This window comes from Phascolarctos cinereus, unplaced genomic scaffold (assembly GCF_003287225.1).
Source record: "Phascolarctos cinereus isolate Bilbo 61053 unplaced genomic scaffold, phaCin_HiC Scaffold_7;HRSCAF=346, whole genome shotgun sequence".
NCBI lineage: Eukaryota > Metazoa > Chordata > Mammalia > Diprotodontia > Phascolarctidae > Phascolarctos > Phascolarctos cinereus.
Window position 1 is genome coordinate 32,509,070 of NW_027556180.1, and position 21,647 is coordinate 32,530,716.

A 21,647-nucleotide genomic window follows, 5' to 3' on the forward strand; every position below is an offset into this window, starting at 1 on the left:
GCTAACCTATGAGTGGGTTTTCAAGAATGTATTTTTCTGTTAATGAACTCAACCATGCGTTAATTCTTTGGATTTGGGCAAGTTCCTCTCACCAATCTGCATCAATAAATGGACTGCTGCATAATGACGATGTCAATGAAAAGATCACTAAGGAAGCTCCAACTGAGTGAAAACTAAGAACGTACTTCTCTTTTCTTGGCTGAGAAGTGCAGGGTTACTAGGGATAAATGTTGCATATGTTATCAGATGGCTTCCAGGTAGCAGGTGTTTTCACTGAATTATTTTTCTTTGTTATAAAAGAAGGTCCAGCTTGGAGGTGAAATAGGGGAGTAATTTCTGAAATGACTATGGTATAAAACAAAAGGTATCGATAAAATTTATTAAAGAAAAAATTCCCACAGTCTGCCGAAGTGGGAAGAGCAAAGAGTAGTGTTCTAGTTGGAATGATCAAAGGAGAGTATATAATAGACATGGGCCTTTTTGGAAAAGAGATATGAGGAATCACAGGTTTAGAGCTTGAAGGGATTTGAGAATTCTCCTAGTGCAATCCCCTGACTTTCTAGAGAGAGAGACTAGAGTTGGGTAGGGACTTGGCCGAGACTCCCAAAATTGCAAATAGACAGAGCCAAGTCAAACCCAGGATCTCTGACTCTAAAGCCACGCTGAAAGAATGAGCCAAGCAAGACAGTCAAAGGCACCCCAGCTACAAGGAAGGAGTCTGTACTCCTGGAAAAAGGTATAACAATTCCAAGTTAACTGGAGAGGCCATAAGATCAGAGATGGCCAGTAAGTCCAATGGAGAAATAGGTGGCCTTGTGCTGGCCTTGGAATAAGAAGACTTCATTTTAGGTCCTGGCTTTCCCACGTAGGAGACATATGACCTTGGGTAAGTCACTGAAACCCTCTTAATTTTTGTCTTACCTGTAAAGTGGGAATTAGAACCCTGGTATTATATTTCTGTAATTTATAAGACAAAGTAGGCTTTTGAAGGCTAGTGAGGCACTGTGCCTAAAAAGACCAATATTGTGCTAATTTAAAAAGCAACAGCATTGTATTGTTGATGCATGTTTTCATTATCATCCAGAGACCTCTAGGTCATTTCCAAATCTACTTAAACATGGCCAGTTAGCCGGCTAAGTACCCCTAAACCAAGAAGACAACACTAAACTTGAATGCTGTATACCCTTTCATCTTACCAAAGCCTTTATACTTCTATCTTCTTCAGGTCCATTTGCCCTGAAGCACCTATATTACCTCAATTGAGCTCTATGGAAAAAAGAGAGAGCAGAACAAAGGCCCACCTGAATGGGGGCCCCTCTGCTGGTAGCACCAACAATCCTAAGCATTCTTCCAAATAAATGGGCTTTGGGACAAATGGACCCCAAAGGCCTTAGTACAGTTTATATCTGATATCTGGTATTTGTTGTTCAGCTGTTTCAGTCATGTCCGACTCTTTGTGACCCATTTGGGGCTTTCTTGGCAGAGATATTGGAGTGGCTTGCCATTTCCTTCTGCAATTCATTTTTACACATGAGGAAACTGAGGCAAACAAGATTAAGTGACTTGCCCAGGGTCACACAGCTAGTAAGTGTCTGAGGTCACATTTGAATTCAGGAAGCTGAGTCTTCCTGACTCCAGACCCAGTGCTATCCACTGTGCCACCTAGCTGCCCACATACTTGGTATAGGCAAAGCATTCTACGAATGTAGGTGGCATTTTATCTGTTGGTTGATATTATCTCATCATTGTTATCATCCTTGTCATTTTTGTCAATGTTATCCTTGTTGAGAAGCTACCATTTATGGGAAATACATTGGATTCTGTACCAAATGTTACAAGAACAATCACTTAGCAGAAAAACTAGGGCCATGGAAAAACTGGAATGCAAAGAATGATTTTGATATTGTCTGTCTCTCATTTCTTTCATAAAAAAAGATGCTGCTCTTGTTTTTCATCACATTAAATGTTACATTTTAAAATCAATACATATTGTAAGAGAAGAATTTTGTTTGAATAATTTTTCAGCCCTTAATGAACATTTCACATGCATGCTGATTATTCATCAGAATGAACTACTGTCACGGAGTCTGCTTAGAGTCACGTTCTGATGGAAATGTGTCTTCCTGCCTGTTCAGAAATGGCCCAGATGGAAGGGGGTTTGAGGTTAGGCTTGTAAGCGAGAAATAGCTATGTTTGGGGCCACATGGCTTATCTTTGGGAACAGTTCTCACTAAAAATTAGAAATCGACTGCCACAATGCAGCAGCAGCAGCCTTGTTCTCTAATACATTATCTATGTTTTGCAACATGGCAAAGTGAAAAGCTAGTCCCGGAATGATTCCTTTCTTCAAATGGGTGGAAGAGAATGTGTAGGTATCCATAGTCCAAGACAGGATGTGTATGTGTGTGTGTATGCATAGATGTGTGTGTGAGTGTGCATGTGTGAGTGTGGTTATTTATGAGGAAGGGGCCTGTGGGTATTTTTCTGTAGGTGGACCACATGCTAGATGGCCCAAATTAGAAAAAATATAAAACAAACAAACATAAAGTTGAGAGCTCAGCCTACTTTGAAGGAGGTGGAGGGGTGGCAAAAAGGTGAAATCACCAGTGATAATGGCAGTGAATAAGATGCCGGAGCACACTGGAAGATATTGAAGAGAAGTCTCAACTTTGAAAACCGGATTTGATGAATTAGACGACCACAAGAGACAGCAAAAGTCCTTCTTTCTCGAATGGGACAAAAACAACAGGGCTCACAGTCTTGTGGGTTGTGATTAGTCATTTCCATTTGCACAAGGCTGTAGGGCTCCTTTGCTTTCCTATCTGCGGGTGAACCAGTTTCCAAATACGGACCTTGACAAGGGCTGGAGCATAGCATTAACTTCTCCAGCCATGCCTGTGCAATGACATTTCCCCAAAGAGCCCACATCACTTTCACTTAGATTTAGTACAATGGGATGAGGACCGCACATCTTGGATTATAAGCAGCTTTTTCACTTGCCATGTTCTTTTCAACCTCTATTTTCTGCATTTGAACATGTCATAATTCTACCCACAGGGTCCAGAATCGCCATATGGCCCAAATGGTGACAGCATGGTTCTAGAATGAAATAGCTGAGTTAAAGGAATCTATTCTATTTTCCTTTACAAATCCTCCGTTAGAGATGGGGAAATTGAGGCATAGAGAAGCTAAACAATTAAAATCATACAGTCAGGGGATGGAGTCAAGATTTATCTCCATCCTACTTCTCCTTCTATTAGACTGTCTTGCTTCCTGTTGAAATCCTATCCATCAGGTCAGGTCAGAATGTCACCTCTTCCACGATGCCTTCTCTGATTGCCTCCTCCTCAGCTCTCAACAATCAGCAATGATCTTTCTCCCTTGGACTCCACGTGCTGCTTTGTTTTGCAGCTCTCCAACTCTCCCCTGTGTCCCACAGACACTCCTTTCTCTGGCTTTTGTTTCCCTATACATTACGTGTTATTTCTCCCTATTAGAATATAAGCTACTTGAGGTCAAGAAATGTCTCACTCTTGCATTTGTATTCCAATGCTGAGCCCAGTGCCTGAGTCATAGTAAGTACATTGATAAATGCTTTCTCATTATTCATTTCATTCTTTCATTCTAATGCATTCCTCATGTATTATAGTGATATGCTTATGTGTTATAACTCCCTAATAGGCTATAAGCAACCTGGAGGCTGTTACTTCTCTTTTTCAATTTTCTATCTTTCCCAGAGCCTATTATGGTGTCTACACACAGAAGGCATCTAATAAATACTTGTTGGCTGAAATTTGATGAAGTGGCTTCTTTGTGTAGGCAGATTCATGTGCCCAGATCACAACTGAAAACAAAATCAAATCCAATTGAATCCAACACTGTTTCCATTCTCATGAAAGTGGGAATGTTGCCTGCTCAGAAACACCTAATAGCTTAACCCTGATAACCTAATAACTGAAGCTATCTTAGCCATGTTTTGAGAAACTAGATCAGAGCCCCTTTGGAAAACATCTGTTTCTGGAATCATAAGACTCAATTCATAGGAAATCATTTGAAGAACGTGGGTAGCCTTGAGCTATAGACATCCTCAAGCTATTCCTTCAGGTGATATCATTACCTGAAGCATTGCAGCCGCAGTCCTTGGGCAAATCTCCCTGCCTGGTACTTTTCTCCATTCATCACAGAGGGGACAGTCTCAGTGTCCTGCACAATGACCGCCATTTCGCTATCACGCTTTCCCAGCATGCTCCTGTCATTTATATTTGCAGATCCTGGGGAAAAACAGAAATGAAAATGTTTTCTCTCAACCTTAAAAGCCCACAACTTTCACCACTTAAAACACCATCCTTTTACATGGCAATTATCTGATTTTTTTAAGCCATGGAAGATTAGGAACCTTTTATGGGTTTTTCTCAGTGCATGGTTAAATTCAGATATGTTGATGAAAGTCATAATCCTGTTCAGTCCCAAGTATACATTATGAAGTGAAAAGAATGCTGATTTTGGAGTCTGATGACCTGGGTTTGAATCCCAGCTGTTTATTGGGTACTATTAAAAGGTCACCTCTCAATATGGACTCCCTTTCTCCGTACCCTAGCTTTCTCTGTGAAATGATGGCATTGGATGGGATGATCTCTAAGTGCCTTTTCTACCCCTTGTCTCTTCTGTGAATTGCTGCCCACTGGTACCCTCCATTCTAGTAGAATGGATCCACCATAAGGACTTAACTGCTTCTGTCTTTGTATTCCTAGCACCTTGCACAGTGCCTGGCACACAGTAGGCATTTAATAAACACTTGTGGAATCAAATTAGTTGATGTTCAAAACTTTTTTGGACGGGTGGAGGGGATGAGGTCAGGTATAGGTGCTAGGGATACAAATAACAAGTGAGATTGTTACTAGCTGTGTGACCCTGGGCAAGTCACTTAACCCTGTTTGCCTCAGTTTCCTCATCTGTCAAATAAGCTGGAGAAGGAAATGGCAAACCACTCCAGTATCTTTGCCAAGAAAACCCCAAATGGGTCACAAAGAGTCGGACATGACTGAAACAAATGGACAACAAAAATATACAACATGTTCCCAGGTGAATAAATACAAGATAATCTGTTATATTAAGTAGACTTTAAGCTCCCTGAGGTCAAGGGTGATTTTGTTTTTGTCTTTGAATGCTTAGCACTTGAGGCAGGGCCTTGGGATTTTTTAGACTGGATCTGTGCTTTTAGAGTGAGAACTTCCTGGTGGTGGAAAATTCCTCCCCTGACATGCCTCCTCTATGAGGAGAAGTCAGTCTTAGAGAGTAGCCTGAAGAGGTGAGAGGTTAAGTGACTTATCTGTGTATCAGTCAAAGACAAGAGTTGAACCTCAATATTCTTTACTCCAAGGCCCTTCCTCTGCCCATTGCACCACACTACCTACATCCTGGAACTCACACTAACTACCAGTTGTCACAGAAGGTGACATTGAATCTGAGCTGCAAGGGACCTCAGACATCACTTGGCTCAACTCAGGCTGACCAGGAATCCCATCTCCACCCTCCCCAACAACAGGTCATTCAGCTTTACCTAAAGACATCCAGTATGGGATGACTCACTACTTCTTGACATAATCCATTCCACTTTGAGATAGTGCTCAGGGTGAGGGAATTCTTCCTGACATTAAGCCCAAGGTAGCCTCTTTGTACCTCCTTACCTGCCATTCCAGTTCTGCCTTCTGAGGCCAAGCAGAATAAGCCTAATTATTCTTCTCATTTTAGCCCTTCAAATATTTGAAGGCAACTACAATGTCCTTCCCTCTCCCAACCCGTAAGTTAGAACTTTAAGATTTTTTTTTCAGGTGAGGCATTCTTCCCCCCCCCAATTTTATTAGTTTATTTTTTAGTTTTAAACTCTTTGTTTTATTAATGGGGCATGAGAACAGTCTCTGCTTAGCTCCCTTCAAAGTTCAACTCAAATGTCCACCCCAAAAGACACCTGTCCTGATTCCCCAAGTTATCAGTACCCATCCTCTTGAAACTGAGTTGTATTTACTTGTATCTCTACCCCTTTCTTCCTTCCCAACCCCACCCCCACAGAATGTTCCTTGAAGGCAGGGATTTTAACATTTTTGTCAGTGCCTGGCATATAGTAGACACTTAATACAGTAAATGTTTATTAAATGAATGAATGATTATTTTGCCTTCCCTTTGGTTTTTTTTTTTTATATTTTAGAAACTACTTATTTTAGAAATAGATACTTCTATTAAAAAATTTTCTATATATTATATAAAAGGCTCCCCCATAAAAACCAGATTAGAAGCTACCCTTCACCTGAATCACCAGGAAAAGGGATTCATTCTCATTCTTTGTCATTATTTTCCACCTAAGCTCTTAGTTTCTCAAGGGAGCATGGTGCTAGGGCCACAGAATCATAGATTAGAGATTGAATGGACCTTAGATGTCATTGAGCTCAATACCCTCGTAATCTTACAGATGAGGAGACTGACGATGAGGGGAATGAGGTGACCTGCCCAAAACCCATGGGTAGCAGGTGACAGAGGAGCGATGTGAACCCACCAGGTCCAGGGACAGTGTTCTTTCTTCTATACCACAAACATTCAACAGTCAGAAAACTGGATTCTAATACTGGTCTACCACAGACCAGCTTTGTGATTGGGGAGATGTCTTCATTCTTGGGGCCTCATTTTCCTTATCCGTCAATTGAGGGCTCTGAGCAGCATGATTTAAGGTCTTTTCTAGCTGATACTCGATGCTGATATCCTCTGTTAAAGGGTTAGTGATTGGACCTTTGATTTCACTGGAAGAGAGAATTCCCAGGTGAGGAAAGTCTCTCTACCAATGTAGGTCAGGACCTTCTCTCAGCTAAGAGTTTCAGAGAGCTGCAGTGAGCACCAAGATGTTAAATAACTTGCTAAGAGTCACAGTTAGAGAGGGAGGGAGAGAGGGAGGGAGAGAGAGAGGGAGAGGGAGAGGGAGAGGGAGAGGGAGAGGGAGACAGAGACAGAGAGAGGGAGAGGGAGAGGGAGACGGAGAGAGGGACAGGGAGACGGAGAGAGGGAGAAGGAGGAGGAGGAGGGGAGAGAGAGGAGGAGAAAAAGGAGAAGAAAAAAGGGAAGAAAGGAGAGAGAGATTGAGAATCTCTGTGTTTTAAGCAAAAACAAAAATAAAACTATCTGAGTCCCTGGACTAGAGACAACAGAATCTCAGAAGTAATAAAAAGAGGGTTAGTGAGACCATCATCTAACCGCAGCTTTTTCTGAAGCAATCAGAAGAACTGAAAGAACCTAAAAAGGGTTGGCTTTGGGGAGAAGGCAATATGGACTGCTTTTCAAAACATCCTGCGTCAGCCACACAATCCCCTTTATGCCGTTATTTTTGACCACTGCAGTAGCCAAAGACTTTTCTGTTTGAAGAGCTCTTGAAAGTGGCTGCCTGAGAAAGGGGAAGTAATTTTCTTTATCCACTGGGCTTCCTCCTCATAGGCACACCTGCTGAATCCAAAGCATTCTCTCCCAGATCAAGTGATCATCAGGCAATAATGGCATTTACCACCAACAAATAGTTGGAATGGTTTGGGGCGAATGAAACCTCTTGCATTCCAAAATTCATCCTAGCAACAGCAGCTTACCTGTGGTTACAGCTCACATCATGTATGGGGGAGATGCTACAGGCCTAGAGCTCCAGATGGGTTTTTTAAGCAAAGCTTCTCCAGGATACAAAAGGCAAAAATAATTCTGTTGTTCCAAGGGGTACCTTGGGTCACCCAACGAGGCGCTGAGGGAGATTCAGCCTGTCATTGTCTTCTGCCACCTCAGCCTGACTCCTGAGTTACCCAGATGCATGAGCCAGTCTGAGCTTGGGGTCCCCTTAAATGGCGTAAGAGATGACTATAGAAGAGGCTTATAGCTATGGAGTAAAGCAAGGACTATTGGAAATTAATTCAGAAGTAGACGTCATTCAACAGCCCCTTGGGCTTTAATGAATCCAGTCACAGCAAGCTGTGAGTCAGCCATGTGGCACCTTAGAACCCAGATTTCTTATTACCAGGGATGCAGCAGGCTCCATCAATAAAGCGACAAGGAAAACATGGTGACAGCTACTGTGGGGCTGAAGGACCTCTGGGGAAGAGGAGTTCTCCTACTCCAAAGGAGGGCTGGTTGGAAAACCACTGACTTTGAAGTGAAAGGACCTAGGTTCAAATCTTTCCTCTGATACTTACCAATGGTATGACTTTGGGTAGGTCACTGGGACCCAGTGGGTTGGACTTGATGGCCCTGAGACACTTTCCTGTTCCAAATCTATGACCCCATGATCCCTCTTGATAGCTCCTTGGACAGTATTCATTTATTAAGCATCTGCTATGTTCTAGGCACTGTGAACACCTCCAAGAGAGGCAGGGGATCAGGAAGAACTTGGGGCACAAGGGACATCATATTTTTTTTTTTGTTGGTGGAGGGCTGCAGAAGCCAAGAGAAGGTAATTTCTGGTAAACACAAACTCAAACAAAAACCAAAAACAAAACTCAAGGCAGGAATATGTGAAAATAGCTAATGGCCTTAGCCCGATTGCAATCCTCCAAACTCCTAAGTGTTGTTTCTCAGTAACTTTGTCCTTGTGTTCTAGAGGGTGTTTCACATCTCAATGATTAGCTTTGATTACTTCCTCTGAAAACTGCCTGTTCATACCCCTTGACCAATTATCAAGTGGGAAGCAGCTCCCATTTTTATAGATCTGGCGCAATTCCCAATTCTCCTTCTATCTCTGTTCCAGCATTTGTTTCTGAGCTTAATTCTAGGTGTTCACTTTGCTCTGTCACATATAGGTGGAGACTACAGGAAGTATTGGACTTGAAGTCAGAAGGACCCAGGGTCAAATCTTGCCTCAGAAACTTAGGGGTTGAGTGGTTCTGGGCAAGTAATTTAAACTTGTCTGTGCCTCAGTTTCCTCACCTTCAAAATGGAGGAAGGGTTTGAACTCAATCAATGGTCTCTAAGGTTCCTTCCAGCACCAAATCTGTGATTAGATCCTTAAAACCTTAATCACTTAAACACTTTTCTTCTTATGTGTTAAATAATAGCTATAGTCAGTAATACAGTCAGCAACTAAATTCTAAGTTCTAGGAATAGATTCTAGGAATCTATTTTCTGTGGTTCGGTATCTACAGGAAGTACAACCTAGAGTCAGTGAGGGGGGTATTGGAAATAGCATTGAATTTGAAGCCAAATGACCTAGTTTCAAATTCCAACTCTGCCTCTTACTGCCTATGTGAACTTGGGGAAGTCACTTCCTTTCCTCTGGGCTTCAGTTGAGGGGATTGGACTACATTGGCCTTTTTTATGACATGGACCCTTTTAATAGTATGGTGAAACCTATGGGCTCCTCAAAAATCATATTTTTTTAAATTATTGAAAGAAATACCAAATTTCAATTAGAGGTTTTAGTGAAAATAAATACGTATTTTTTTTTCTCCATCTAAGTGAAAAGACATTGTGAAATCTATCGATGCTCTGGACATCAATGGAGCTCAAAGTAAGATCCCCTTGACTCAGTGGCCTCCAAGGTATTTTTTAAGCTCAGTCTAAATCCTATCAACTGTCAGTAATTTATCAGAAATACATTTTTTCAAAAGTGACAGAAGTTTGCTAGGCCCATAACCTTGGGCCAACCTTTCTTCCCCTTAACATATTAGGATTAGTGAAAATTTCGAAATTAGAATTAATGCAAAGGTGTTCTATTAGCTTTCCAAAACATAACTAAGCTAATTCAGTTTTCAGATTTAATAGAATTATTCCAAGAAAATCCAGTTCTAGTTTTCCTGGGAGAAGGAGGAACACCATGTTTATCTTCCTCTGCTATGGTGCTGGCAGACCAAGGCATGCCTCTCCATCCATGTCAGGAGGTAACACTGCAGGTAGCTGGCAGTCAGTCCCAATTCTCCCAATGACTGTGTCATTTTGAACACATCACAATCTCCCTGTGCTACCGTTTCACCCATGTGATACTCGCATGTGAGAACAAAAGTAAATGATGAACTCCCAAATACGTGATCACTGGCTGTCATCACTGTAGTGCAGTATGACATAATATTCTCATGCAGACTTTCCAGAAGAAAGGACGGCTCTATAAGACGGCAAAATGCAGGTCGTGGGGACATATTGAAGTGCTGGATTTCAGAGGGGAGCCAATCTCCTCCAGCCTAGAAAAAGAATTCCCACTACAGCACGTTCAACAAATAATCATCCAGCCTCTTCTTAAAAACTTCCAGAGAAGGGGAACACATCACTTCTTGAGAAGGACCATTGTCACATTTACACTACACAAATTGTTAGGAAGCTTTTTTTTTAATTAAACCAAATTAATATTTTCCCCTTTGCATGGCCTAGGGGATACTAGGGTACTAACTAGACTTGGTTTCAAGACACTTACTAGCTCTATGACACTGGACAAGACATTTAAGCACTCTGTAACTTAGTTTCCCCATCTGTAAAATGAGAGTTTAGACCCTATGTTAGGTCATTTCCAACTCTATATCTTTGGCCCTATAATTCTACTCATTGATCATAGCTCTGTCCTCTGGGGCCAAACAGAGCAGGCCCAATACTCTTTGGAAACAACGATGTTCCCTCAAAATTTTCTCTGAGAATGAAAATCCTGAGATCCTTACAAGGCATAAAATAGAGGTTTCACTCCTTTCTCTGTCTTTCTTAACCTGGAGAAAGTTGGTCCTCTAAGGGAGTGTGGTACAGTGGGGGGGGGTGATGTCTCTGAAGGCAGAGGCTTGGGTCCAATCCCTGACTCTGCCATTTGCTAACCATGTGACCTTGAACAAAATCCTTAACCTCTATGGGCAAGAGATATGAAATAAGGGGCTTGGGCCAGACTACCTTTAAGTACGTTTCCCTGTCTAAATTTATGATCTGATGACCCCTTTATTTATCCTGAATGCTATGCTCAGAGGCATCCCTCCAATAGAATGCACGGTTAATGAGGGCTGGGAATGTCTCATTTTTTTTCTCTGTATTCCCAGGATCTAACATAGTGCCTGTCAATAATCATGCTTAATAAATGCTTGATGAATGAAAGAATAGTAATAATAGCATTTATATAGTACTTTAAGGTTGGCAAAGCATTTTACAAATATTATCCCATCTTATCCTCACAATAAACCTTAGAGGTAGGTGCTATTATTATCCCTGTTTTATAGATAAAGAAAATGAGGCAGATGGAGGTTAGCTAAGTGACTTGCCCAGAGTCACACAGCTAGTAAATGTTTGAGGCTGGATTTGAGCTCAGGTCTTCTTGATTCCGGGGCAGGTAGATGGTGCAGTAAATAAAGCCCCAGGCCCAGAGTCAGGAAGACTCAACTTCTTGAGTTCAAATCTGGCCTCAAACACTTACTAGCTGTTTTACCCTGGGCAAGTCACTGAACCCTGCTTGCCTCAGTTTCCTCATATGTAAAATGGGCTAGAGAAGGAAATGGAAACCATTCCAGCATCTTTGCCATGAAAACCCCAAATGGGGTCATGAAGAATTGGTCGTGACTAAAATGTTTATATAACAACAACAACTTCCTGACTCTGAGGTCCAAAGTTCTATCTACTGGGTCACCTAGCAGTTTCACTAGTAGAGTGAACAAATGAATGAATGTTGTGCCTGGTTGCTTGAAACTAAAAATGACCACATGCAGCTCAAGATCTACAGTTTGGTTGTAGAAAAAATGCTGCCTCAGTGCACTAAATTACTCAAAACTTACCAATGGGCTGGGTTCCAAAAGTCCATTGGTAAATCCATTGTTTGGGACTGGAGATAGCCCTGGCACTGGTTAGCTCTGATGGCCAGCCCATGAAAGCCAATGGACTCCATAATGTACCTGAATTTAGGACTAACTAGGGTTGGGTAGCAGATGATAGGGTAGCAAGAGGATTTGGATTCAGAGAATTTGGATTTACATCCTGTCTCTGACATTTACCACCTTATGAACGTGGGCAAGTGGTTTAACCCCTTGGGGCTTCAGTTCCTCATCTATAAAAAAATATTGAACCAGATGACCTCTAACTTCCCTTCCAGTTCTAAGGCTATAATCCTATGGTCGTGCCCTCTCCTCCTTATCTCAACACTCTTTAGATCATTTCTATGGGACCATGCAACAGTACCACTCACTCCTGGTCCATGCAAGTCAATGGAAGCATTACATTACAGGAGAGATGTGCCTTACCCACAGGGTAGGAAGCACTTAATACATATTCATCGAGTTACACGGAATGTGAAGAAATGTGGTGCCACAAATTTTCAGTGAAGTTGACAAATGCCAAACCATTAGGAGGTGCTGGGTTGGACTAGGTCTGCTCAAAATTAAAATAAGATATTGATGTGTAGAAATGCCATCCAAATGTTAACTGGGTCTCTTTGTTAATAGGGTATATTAGATTCTGGAGGCCTCATCTGTTTTATAGGAAAATCATGTAATATCAGAGTTGGAAGGAAGCTTACATAGCCCAACCCTTATATGAACAATAATCAAGTGAGAAAATACATATGCAAAGTACCTGGCAAATTTGAAGGTGCTTTCTCTCTCTCTCTCTCCCTTTTTCTTTCTTTCCTCTCAACTATACATACACACACACACACACACACACACACACACACACACACACACACATGCATACATTATATGTGTGTGTATGTATGTATAAACACTTATATATATATATATATAATATATATATATATATATATATATATACATATATATATATATACATATATATATATATATATATACATATATATATATATATATACATATATATATATATATATATATATATATATATATATAATATATATATATATATATATATATTTATATAATATATATATATATATATACACACAGACACATCTAACAGGTGGTCATGCGGTCTCTGCCGGAAGACCTCCAATGAGGGGGAGGATCACTACCTCCTAACGCGACCCATTCCACTCTTGGACAGCTGTCTTTGTTTGGAAGATTTTCCTAATGGCAAAGCAAACTTTGCTTCTTTGTAACACCTAATAAGGTGATAGTTTACATGATTAATGGTGCAATCTCCAAGGTGAGATGCACAGGATTCGTGGTAAGCAGAGCTGCCTAGAATAATGGGTAATTAAAAGAGATCACTGGAATGAGAAAATAATTTTTTTTTCTGAGGCAATTGGCATTAAATGACTTGCCCAGGGTCACAGTGTCAAGTGTCTGAGGCCACATTTGAACTCAGGTTCTCCTGACTCCAGGGCCAGTACTCTGTCCACTGTACCACCTAGCTGCCCCAAATTCTTTATTTTTGAGAGTCAGCATGGTAAAGTGAAAATAATGATGGACTTGGGGTCAGAGGATGTGGATTTGAATCCTGGTATGGTGAATGGTAACCTGTGTGACCTTGGACCAGTCACTGTATTTCTCTAATAACTGACATGTCTATGGCACTTTAAGATTAACGAAGTGATTTGTAGATAAATATATTATCCTTTTTGATCTTCACAGGTGCTGCTATTTCCATTTTACAAATGGGTAAACTGAGGGCAAGTCATTTAATGCCAATTGCCTCAGGAAAAAAAAATTATTTTCTCATTCCAGTGATCTCCTTTAATTACCCATTATTCTAGGCAGCTCTGCTTACCACGAATCCTGTGCATCTCACCTTGGAGATTGCACCATTAATCATGTAATCAATAACCATGTGGTACAACAGTTAGAGAACTGGCCCTCGAATCAGGAAGACTTAGGTTTGAATCGTGATTCAGTTGCTAATTAGATAAGTCACCAGAGCTTATGCTCAGCCTCTTTGATCTCCAATTTCCTCATCTGTAAAATGGAAGTGACGGTAGTATCTCTTTCATGGGGTCGATGTGAGGCTCAGATGGGATCACTTAGCAAAACTTAAACATTCCATAGAAATAGCAGCTATTACTAATATAATTTTTTTTCAATTTGAATTTGGAATTAAGCAAGAAAATTTGTGTTAATTGTTCATATTCTTTGGTCCGAAGATCCTCTCTGAAGCTTTATCCCAAAGGGGCTAATGAAAGCAAGAAATACCTCAGTGGTACCAAAATGTTCACAATGATGTTATTTGTAATAGCAAATAAACTGTCCAACAACTGTTGCCTGTACAACCCGTGGTACATGAATGTAAACAAATATTACTGTGCTGAATGAAATTAGAGCTAGCATTAATATAGGTTCTTAAGGTTTGCAAGGGGCAGCTAGTGGTGCCGTGAATAGAGTGTTGGGTCTGGAGTTAGAAAGACTCATCTTCCTGAGTTCAAATCTAGCCTTAGACACTTACTGTGTGACCCTGGCCAAGTCACTTAATCCTGCTGGCTTCAGTTTCTTTATCTGTAAAGTGAGCTGGAGAAAGAAATGGCAAATGACTCCAGTATCTTTGCCAAGAAAATCCCCCAAAAGGAGCCATGAAGAATTAGACACAACTGAAAAGTCTGAGCATGAGGTTTGCAAAACTCTGCACATATATGGTATCATTTGATCCCACAGCAACCCTGGGAGGTAGGTGATATAATAATAATAATAATAATAATAATAATTATTATTATTATTATTATTATTATTATTATTCAGATTTTACAGAGGAAGAATGGTAAGTATGAAGAATTCATACAAACATGGGAAGACATAATAAGTAAGAAAGGATAAAGAAACAGAGCTTAAAAACTCAACAATAGTAACAATGAAGGCAATTCTGATGGGAAAAGTAACTAGAAAATGGTGAACCGCTCCAGTATCTTTGCCAAGAAAACCCCATGTGGGGTCACAAAGAGCCAGAAACAACTGAAAACAACTCAACAATAACAATGTACCACGTTAATACCATACTAGAAAAATGAAGGAAAATCTCCTTTCTCTTTCCCTCTTAAGAAGCCATAAACTGACTTTTTCCAGAGAATGTACTGATGGAGTTTGTTGGAGAATACATGTTGTGTCAAAACAAAACAGAGCAAGAAATGAAAGAAATGGTAGCTTTGAACTCCAGCCTCTACACTGTGCTCCTGGGCACCCTCCTTGTGAGAAAGGACAAAGAAAGATTTGGGGGCCCCCTTCAAATCTTATGACTTAATTTGGGAGCCGCTCCAAATCTATCATGCCTCCTGCCACCATGCTGGAGAGTTTAGCTACAGGCGTCTTTGACCTCTTTCAGATAAGGTCCTTAAATACTTCGCCACAGTCTGGAAAACTTTTGAAGACGCCTCTTCATCCCTGTCAAAATCTGACTTATCTGTCGCTATGTGAAAGAGGGCATCTGAAAATGTTGCCTTGTATTCCTTCTTTCCAAAGGAGGCCAACAGAGTACCGTAGCTCCCCAGCAGTGTGTCCACTTACTCAGAGCCAGGCCTTTCTATTAAGATGAAAAAGAACAAAACACCTCCAGTTTTCTTCTGAGAAAGGAAATCATTTCTATGAGTCATGCTGTTCTTAGGGAGGAAAGCAAAAAAAAAAAAAAAAAGGAAGCCAAACCTTTAAGTACTGGTAAATAATGGCCTGTTGAGACTCTAAGAACCAGATTTTCCTTGTCATGAATGAAGAGTTGTTTTGTAAAACTTATCAATTCTGACTAATGCAAGTGCAATTTGGCCTTTGGGGGTTCAGAGCCCAAGTTTTTCAAGTGCTCCTCCTCTAATCTCTTTCAATGTTGGTTCTGCAGTCAAAATCTATTCTACATTTGGATATTATGTAAAACCAAGCCAAAGGAGAGAAAAAATGACCTTTAAATGACAAGCATCCAGAGCTGTCATTTTAGGACCTAGGTAGAGCTGAGCAGAATTAGAGACTTTTCTCTTGGCCAATTTGTTTTTTCCTTTTTAGTTTTGCCAGCAGTAACTGCTTTGCCCTCCCTGTTATCACTGCCAAGTTTAATCTAAAAATAAACCTGGGACTCAGGCTTTTGACTAGTTAGCAAAGAGTGTCCTTGAGAGAAGTGAGAAAGAAGTTTCTTGTATGGCCAGAGAGTAGGGTATGTGAAGCCCCAGGAGCTTCATTCCTGCATTCGAAAAGCATCTGATAAACACCTACTATGTGTCAGGCATAGTGCTAAGCGTTGGGGATACAGAGACAAAAGTGATTGACAATCCCTGGAACCACCCATTACATTCCTCTAGGAAGCAAACACCAAGCATTTATTAAGCACCTACTATGTGACAAGCATGGTCCTAGGCACTGAGGATGCAGGGATAAAAGTGAGACAAGCCTTGGAACCACCTGTCACATTCCATTAAGTGAGAGCATATCTGGATTGTTCAGCGGCTGTGAGCCTGGCACCTCCCTAGGAAGCCTGTTTGGATTCGTTGAGGGACTTGGTCATGCCTTTTGGGGCCTTGTATAGAACTGCTGAGATGGTTAGAACCAAAGAGTTCTGGCAGTGGAAAGGAAAGGACTTTATAGTCCCTGAGCAAAAAAAAATTTTGATTGGAGAAGAAGCCTTGTTACTTATCTCCTCTGCCCACCCCCATCCCCATCTGGGCTGGAAGGGCCTCCTGAACTTCCTACGGTACAGAAGATTTGGACTTTTTCCTTGGTTTCTTTGATGAGACTGTCTGTATCAGGGGTCAATGACATTGGATAAGATGAGGAAAAGCCATTCAAGGCTTTACATAGAGCTCCAGCAGAAGCCTGCACAAACCCAGGGGGAACTCCATATATCTTACAAGATTTAGTGTCTTATATCTCTCAAATCTAGCTAAGAAGCTTGAGTTTAACTTTAAAGAAATACGTAGAATTGTGACTACAAAGGGAATCAACACAAACCAAAAAAAAATGGGAAAAACTGGTAATAGCTCATTCTTCTTCCCTGTACTTTCATAGAGAATTCTGAAGTATTAGTGGAATGTAGCAAATGTAACAAAAATTCAGAGGTGGGAAAATGTGGATTTCCCTGCAGATAGAGCACAGACAGGTTATATCAAGGCAAGTGGGTATCATTTAGGGTGGGGTAAACAAATGTCAGATGCCAACATCAGCCAATGATAAACACTCTTGAGATTGCATCATTTCCTTCCCTGGACTAGCCCATCATTACAATTCTCCTTACCAGGGAAAATTTGAGGACCTTTGGTCTATGGTCATACAAAAAAAATCATTCAGACATGATCCCTGAGGTCAACCTATACTACCAATTAGACAGTCTGCTTCACAACACTAAGGCTATTTTTTGGTTATGTCCAGAAGACAGAACCTGGAGCAAAGTGGCAAACAAATACTTCTCTGTTTTGAATAGTGTGGAACTGTTTCTGGAATTGCTAAGCTGGCACTGATGTGTGTAAATCATTGTTATTTTCTTGCTTATTATACCATATGCTTCCTAGGACCTAGCCAACTCCATGTACTTGGGAATTTCAGACAGTAACCAGATTTGAGAGTTGGAAAAGACCTCAGAGGTCATCTAGTCTAACCAACATGAAAGGAATCCACACTTTTAACATACATAAAGAGATCAAATCATCCAAAGATTTAGAGATGGGAAGAACCTTAGCCCTCCTAATTTACTCTAACCCCCTCATGTTGTAAAAGGAGAAAACTAAAGGGTAGGAAGATAAAGGAATGTTTCCAAACTCAAACAGGTTGCAAGCGTCCTCAGAAATTATTGACTAAGGTAGCCTTGGGTTGCAATCTGCATGAGCGGAGGGATTTTTCACACAAATATGGCACCTTCCTGTGGAATAATCACAATTATTCCAGAAATCACCAGGATGAATAACTCAGATATCATTTCACTCACCAATAATGACAGTGTTATCATCTGCTATGAGCAACTTGCTGTGGACATAAATGAGCTCCGTGACAAGGTTTCCTTCCAGTTCTGCATGTGTTCGAAGTCCACAGAACGATATGTAATTTATCCACTGATTGCCAACTGTAGATTAAAAATGGAAAAATTCTCATTGCTGTGACAGGTGTATCAGTTTAATTTATTCAAAAGTAATGCATAGGCATAACCCTCACTAACTGAACCCATCTAATAATGTTAATAAAAGATTATAATACAACACCATCATTTTAGAAGGTAACTATCTCTGACTCTGCTGACCTTAGTTTCCTCAACTGTAAAATGGGGATAATAACAGCACTTATCTTGCAGGGTTGTCATGAGGATCAAATGAGATAATATTTTCAAAATGCTCAGCACAGTGCTTAGCACAAAGTAGACACTTAATAAATACTAGCTATCATCCCAATTAGTATGAACAATGAATTCCTTGAAGTGGTTGCGTAATGAAGTGGTCTCACTGTCTTTCCATTAGGTTATAAATATAACCAATGGCCATATTTGACATGATTACAACTTTGAGTAGTGAGAATTCAAATACATTCCACCCCTTCAGGGGATTTGTAATTTGCACTAATGGGAGCTGGCTTAAATGATTCAAGAACAGTTTTCTATAATTAGATAACCGTGACAACATACCCGCTCCTAATAAAACCATTGTTGGTTTTCCCCATTTCCACCACCCTTCTTCCCCCATATTGGTGACCATGAGGTTGCTATCAGCTGGATGCATTGGGCAGCACACTGGATTCATCTAGAATCAAGGGCATGCTGGATCTAACACTTGCTCCCTGTTTAATCATTGCCATGTAAATGTATCTCTCTGGGTTTAAGCTTCCTCAGCTAGAGAAACAAGGAGATTGGGCCAAATGTTCTTCAAGGGTCTCTTCTACCTCCCAGTCTAGGATACCATTTGCTATGAGACTATCACTGCTCTCCTTCTCTGGTAACCAAACATAATCAAAGGTAAATAAGAAACAAATCACTTACTCTCAGCTTTTAATTGTCCAATGATGGAATTTTCTCCCCTGCACATGGTTCTGGAAATATTTAAGGTAGAAGAACAATTATCAGCATTTTGAAGTCACCCAATGTCATTTCAGTGGTGATGGTAAAAACTAATTCTCTATCACATGAAAGACTAACAGGAGCCTGTTTAAAAACATTTTGGTGCTTTCAAGATAACAAGTTTCACTTGTGAAGCATTAAATTAAAATACTCAAACACTTGAATGATATTACCCATGGCAAATGTTGTTTCTGTGGAGTAAGTACACGGGGAAGCTATGAAGCCGGTGTTTGAATTTAGAGATTTAAAGACAGTTACAAATGAATCTTTTCCCTCTGGGAATTTAGGTGACATGCAATAACTAAAATATGTTCAAACTTCCTCAATTGAGAGAAAAAATATTGCTTCATAAGAAACTAGTTCTCTAGACAAACATAAAGAGTTAACAATTTAGAAAGAGTGTTTTAGCTATGCCTATGTAATGCAAAGAAAACTGGCTGGAAGGTTGCAAAACATTCTGCCCATTAACTGGTTGTTTTGTTTTCCAAGACATTGCCCAATTGAGTTGCCTAGGTTCAATGCCCATTGAATATACCATCTACTCTCCTGAATCACAGAAGACAGTGGGAGAACTTTCCAAGGGCAAAATGTAACTACATACATTTATCTTCATTCCATATTATAGAAAGAGTGGAGGGGGGAAGGGAGAGTTAAAAAGGGACAGAGACTGAAGAGATCTTAGGAACCCATAGGCAAGACAGCATATAGAGAACATTAGAGGGTGCACAGATATCACAGATGCCATTTGGAACCATGTTCTATTTTTATTTAGATCAGTAGAGTACTAAGTTAGTTCCAAGTCCAGTGTTCAACTTTATTCCACAGGGGGAAAAAAATCATGAATTAGCTCTATTGGCAAAAATGAAGATCCCATGCTCCATCTGCTTGCTCTATAAATACAATTAAAACACTTAAAAATACAGTCATGCTTAAACTATGTTGATATTATTTTGAATGAAGTATACATAAAGACATTTTAGCAGATAAAAGGATTGGGTTTGTGTTCTTTAGTAAACACTAATCATGTCAGTTTCAATTGGGTTGAAACTCAACTTTTAAAAATCCGTAGAAAAGAATTGAGATGTACAGTCTTCCCCAAAACATCTGAGAATGGCAAATCAAGTAGATATGATCCAATTTTATATGATGTAATGCTTTTGTCATACCAAAAAGCTCCTGAAATGGGCATTTTTGACATTGCTGTATGGAAACCTCCAAACTAATAATGAAGACTAGGTGAAATTTCAGGAGACCCTTATTGACTGTGGCTAAAGGAAAACATGACATTTTTCCCCAAAAACTCTAGGAAGTGCAAAGTAGAAAGCAACAAGAATCTGCAGAGAATGGCATCAACTTTAAAAATGTCACTTGATTTGCAATGGAAGGAACCAAAGCGAGTTCTGACAAGGAAGCAATCCTAAGGTACCTATATGAGTAATCAGGCTCTAAGGCACTCTGAGAGGCACAGATATGGGAAACTGCCACCAGGTCACTTAGCTGACAGGTTAAGCCTGAAGGATGAATCATTTCCTCCTGAGATCAAAGTTAAGAAATAAGAAAATTTCAGAAATTCTTGGGAAATGACAAGAAAATGCTCACCTGCTTTTTCCATCGTTCAGTCCCTGCCTCAGGCAAGGTTCTGCTTACGGATGCTGAGCAAGGTGAGTTAGAAGGAGTTCCAGATTTATATTTGCATTACTGAATCTGGAAACCTGATTTCCACTAGTAAGTACTTTTCAACTGTCCCAAAGAACATTCCTTCCTTTTTTGCTTCTTTTTGGCCCAAACTTGTGATTTTGATAGTATGTGGGATTCCTGGTGTTGAAAGTTTCTCCACCAATGCAGAGTCAATCAATCCATCGATAAACATTTAAAAAGTGCCTATTATGTTCCAGGTACTGTGCTAAGTGCTGGGGATACCAAAGGAGGCAAAAGCCAGACCCTGCCCTCAAGGAGCTTACAGTCTAATGGGGGAGACAACATGCAAACAAATATATAAAAAGCACACTATATACAAGATATATAGGAAATAATTAAAAGAGGGAAGGTGCTGGAATTAGGAGATGCTGGGAAAAGCTTCCTGTAGAAGACTTAAAGGAAGTCAAGAAGGTCATGAGTTGGACCAGAGGAGGTAAAGAATTCCAGGTATAGAGGACAGCCAGAGAATATGACTAGAGCTGAAAGAAAGAATGTCTTGTTTGTGGAACAGCCAGGAGGTCAATGCCACTGGATCCAAGAATATGTGTTGCGGAACAAGGTATTAAGAAGACAGGAAGAGTAGGAGTAGCCGTACTCCCAGAACTTAGGTTCTTAGAGAGTTGTCTAGGGCACTAAGGGGTTAAGTAATTTATCCATCTTCACATAACTAGTGTGTCTTTTTTTTTTCTCTCCAAGGTATTCTAAAAATATCACATCTTTGTTCCTCCTTGGTCTTAGAGGTACTTTTGGAGAAAAAAATGGAAAGGCCACTGTTTATGGCTTCCAGAATGTAATCTCCTAGGATTATATCCTCCCTAACATTTTAAATATTCTTAATTTTTTTTCTATCATTAGGTTTTTATAACAACTTCGTTTGTGAGTATTCACCAGCTTGCCCTTCATTTTTAGAGAGGACCAATGGCATCACGTGAGTTGGATTTAAGTGAGGCAGAGCTGCACAAAGTCACCAGCCTCACTCTCACTTCCAGAGTCGATGAGGTCCAGTGGCAAGACATAAGTCAGGATGACCAGCCATGACCAGCAAGCAAAACTCGGGGTGCAGTGGATGA

At 40.3% G+C, this 21,647-nt stretch overlaps 1 protein-coding gene across 4 annotated transcripts in view; it reads right to left on the bottom strand.

Moving 5' to 3' along the window:
* PLD1 (phospholipase D1) overlaps positions 1-21,647 on the bottom strand; it is a 256,470-nt gene that overhangs the window by 5,923 nt on the left and 228,900 nt on the right. For all 4 annotated transcript variants that reach the window (XM_020980417.2, XM_020980414.2, XM_020980429.2 and 1 more), the window contains 3 exons: positions 18,802-18,851; positions 17,764-17,898; positions 4,118-4,271 (listed from right to left, as the gene is read on the bottom strand). In XM_020980417.2, coding sequence (XP_020836076.1) covers positions 4,118-4,271; positions 17,764-17,898; positions 18,802-18,851 — 339 coding nt within the window. The remainder of the gene's footprint in view (positions 1-4,117; positions 4,272-17,763; positions 17,899-18,801; positions 18,852-21,647) is intronic.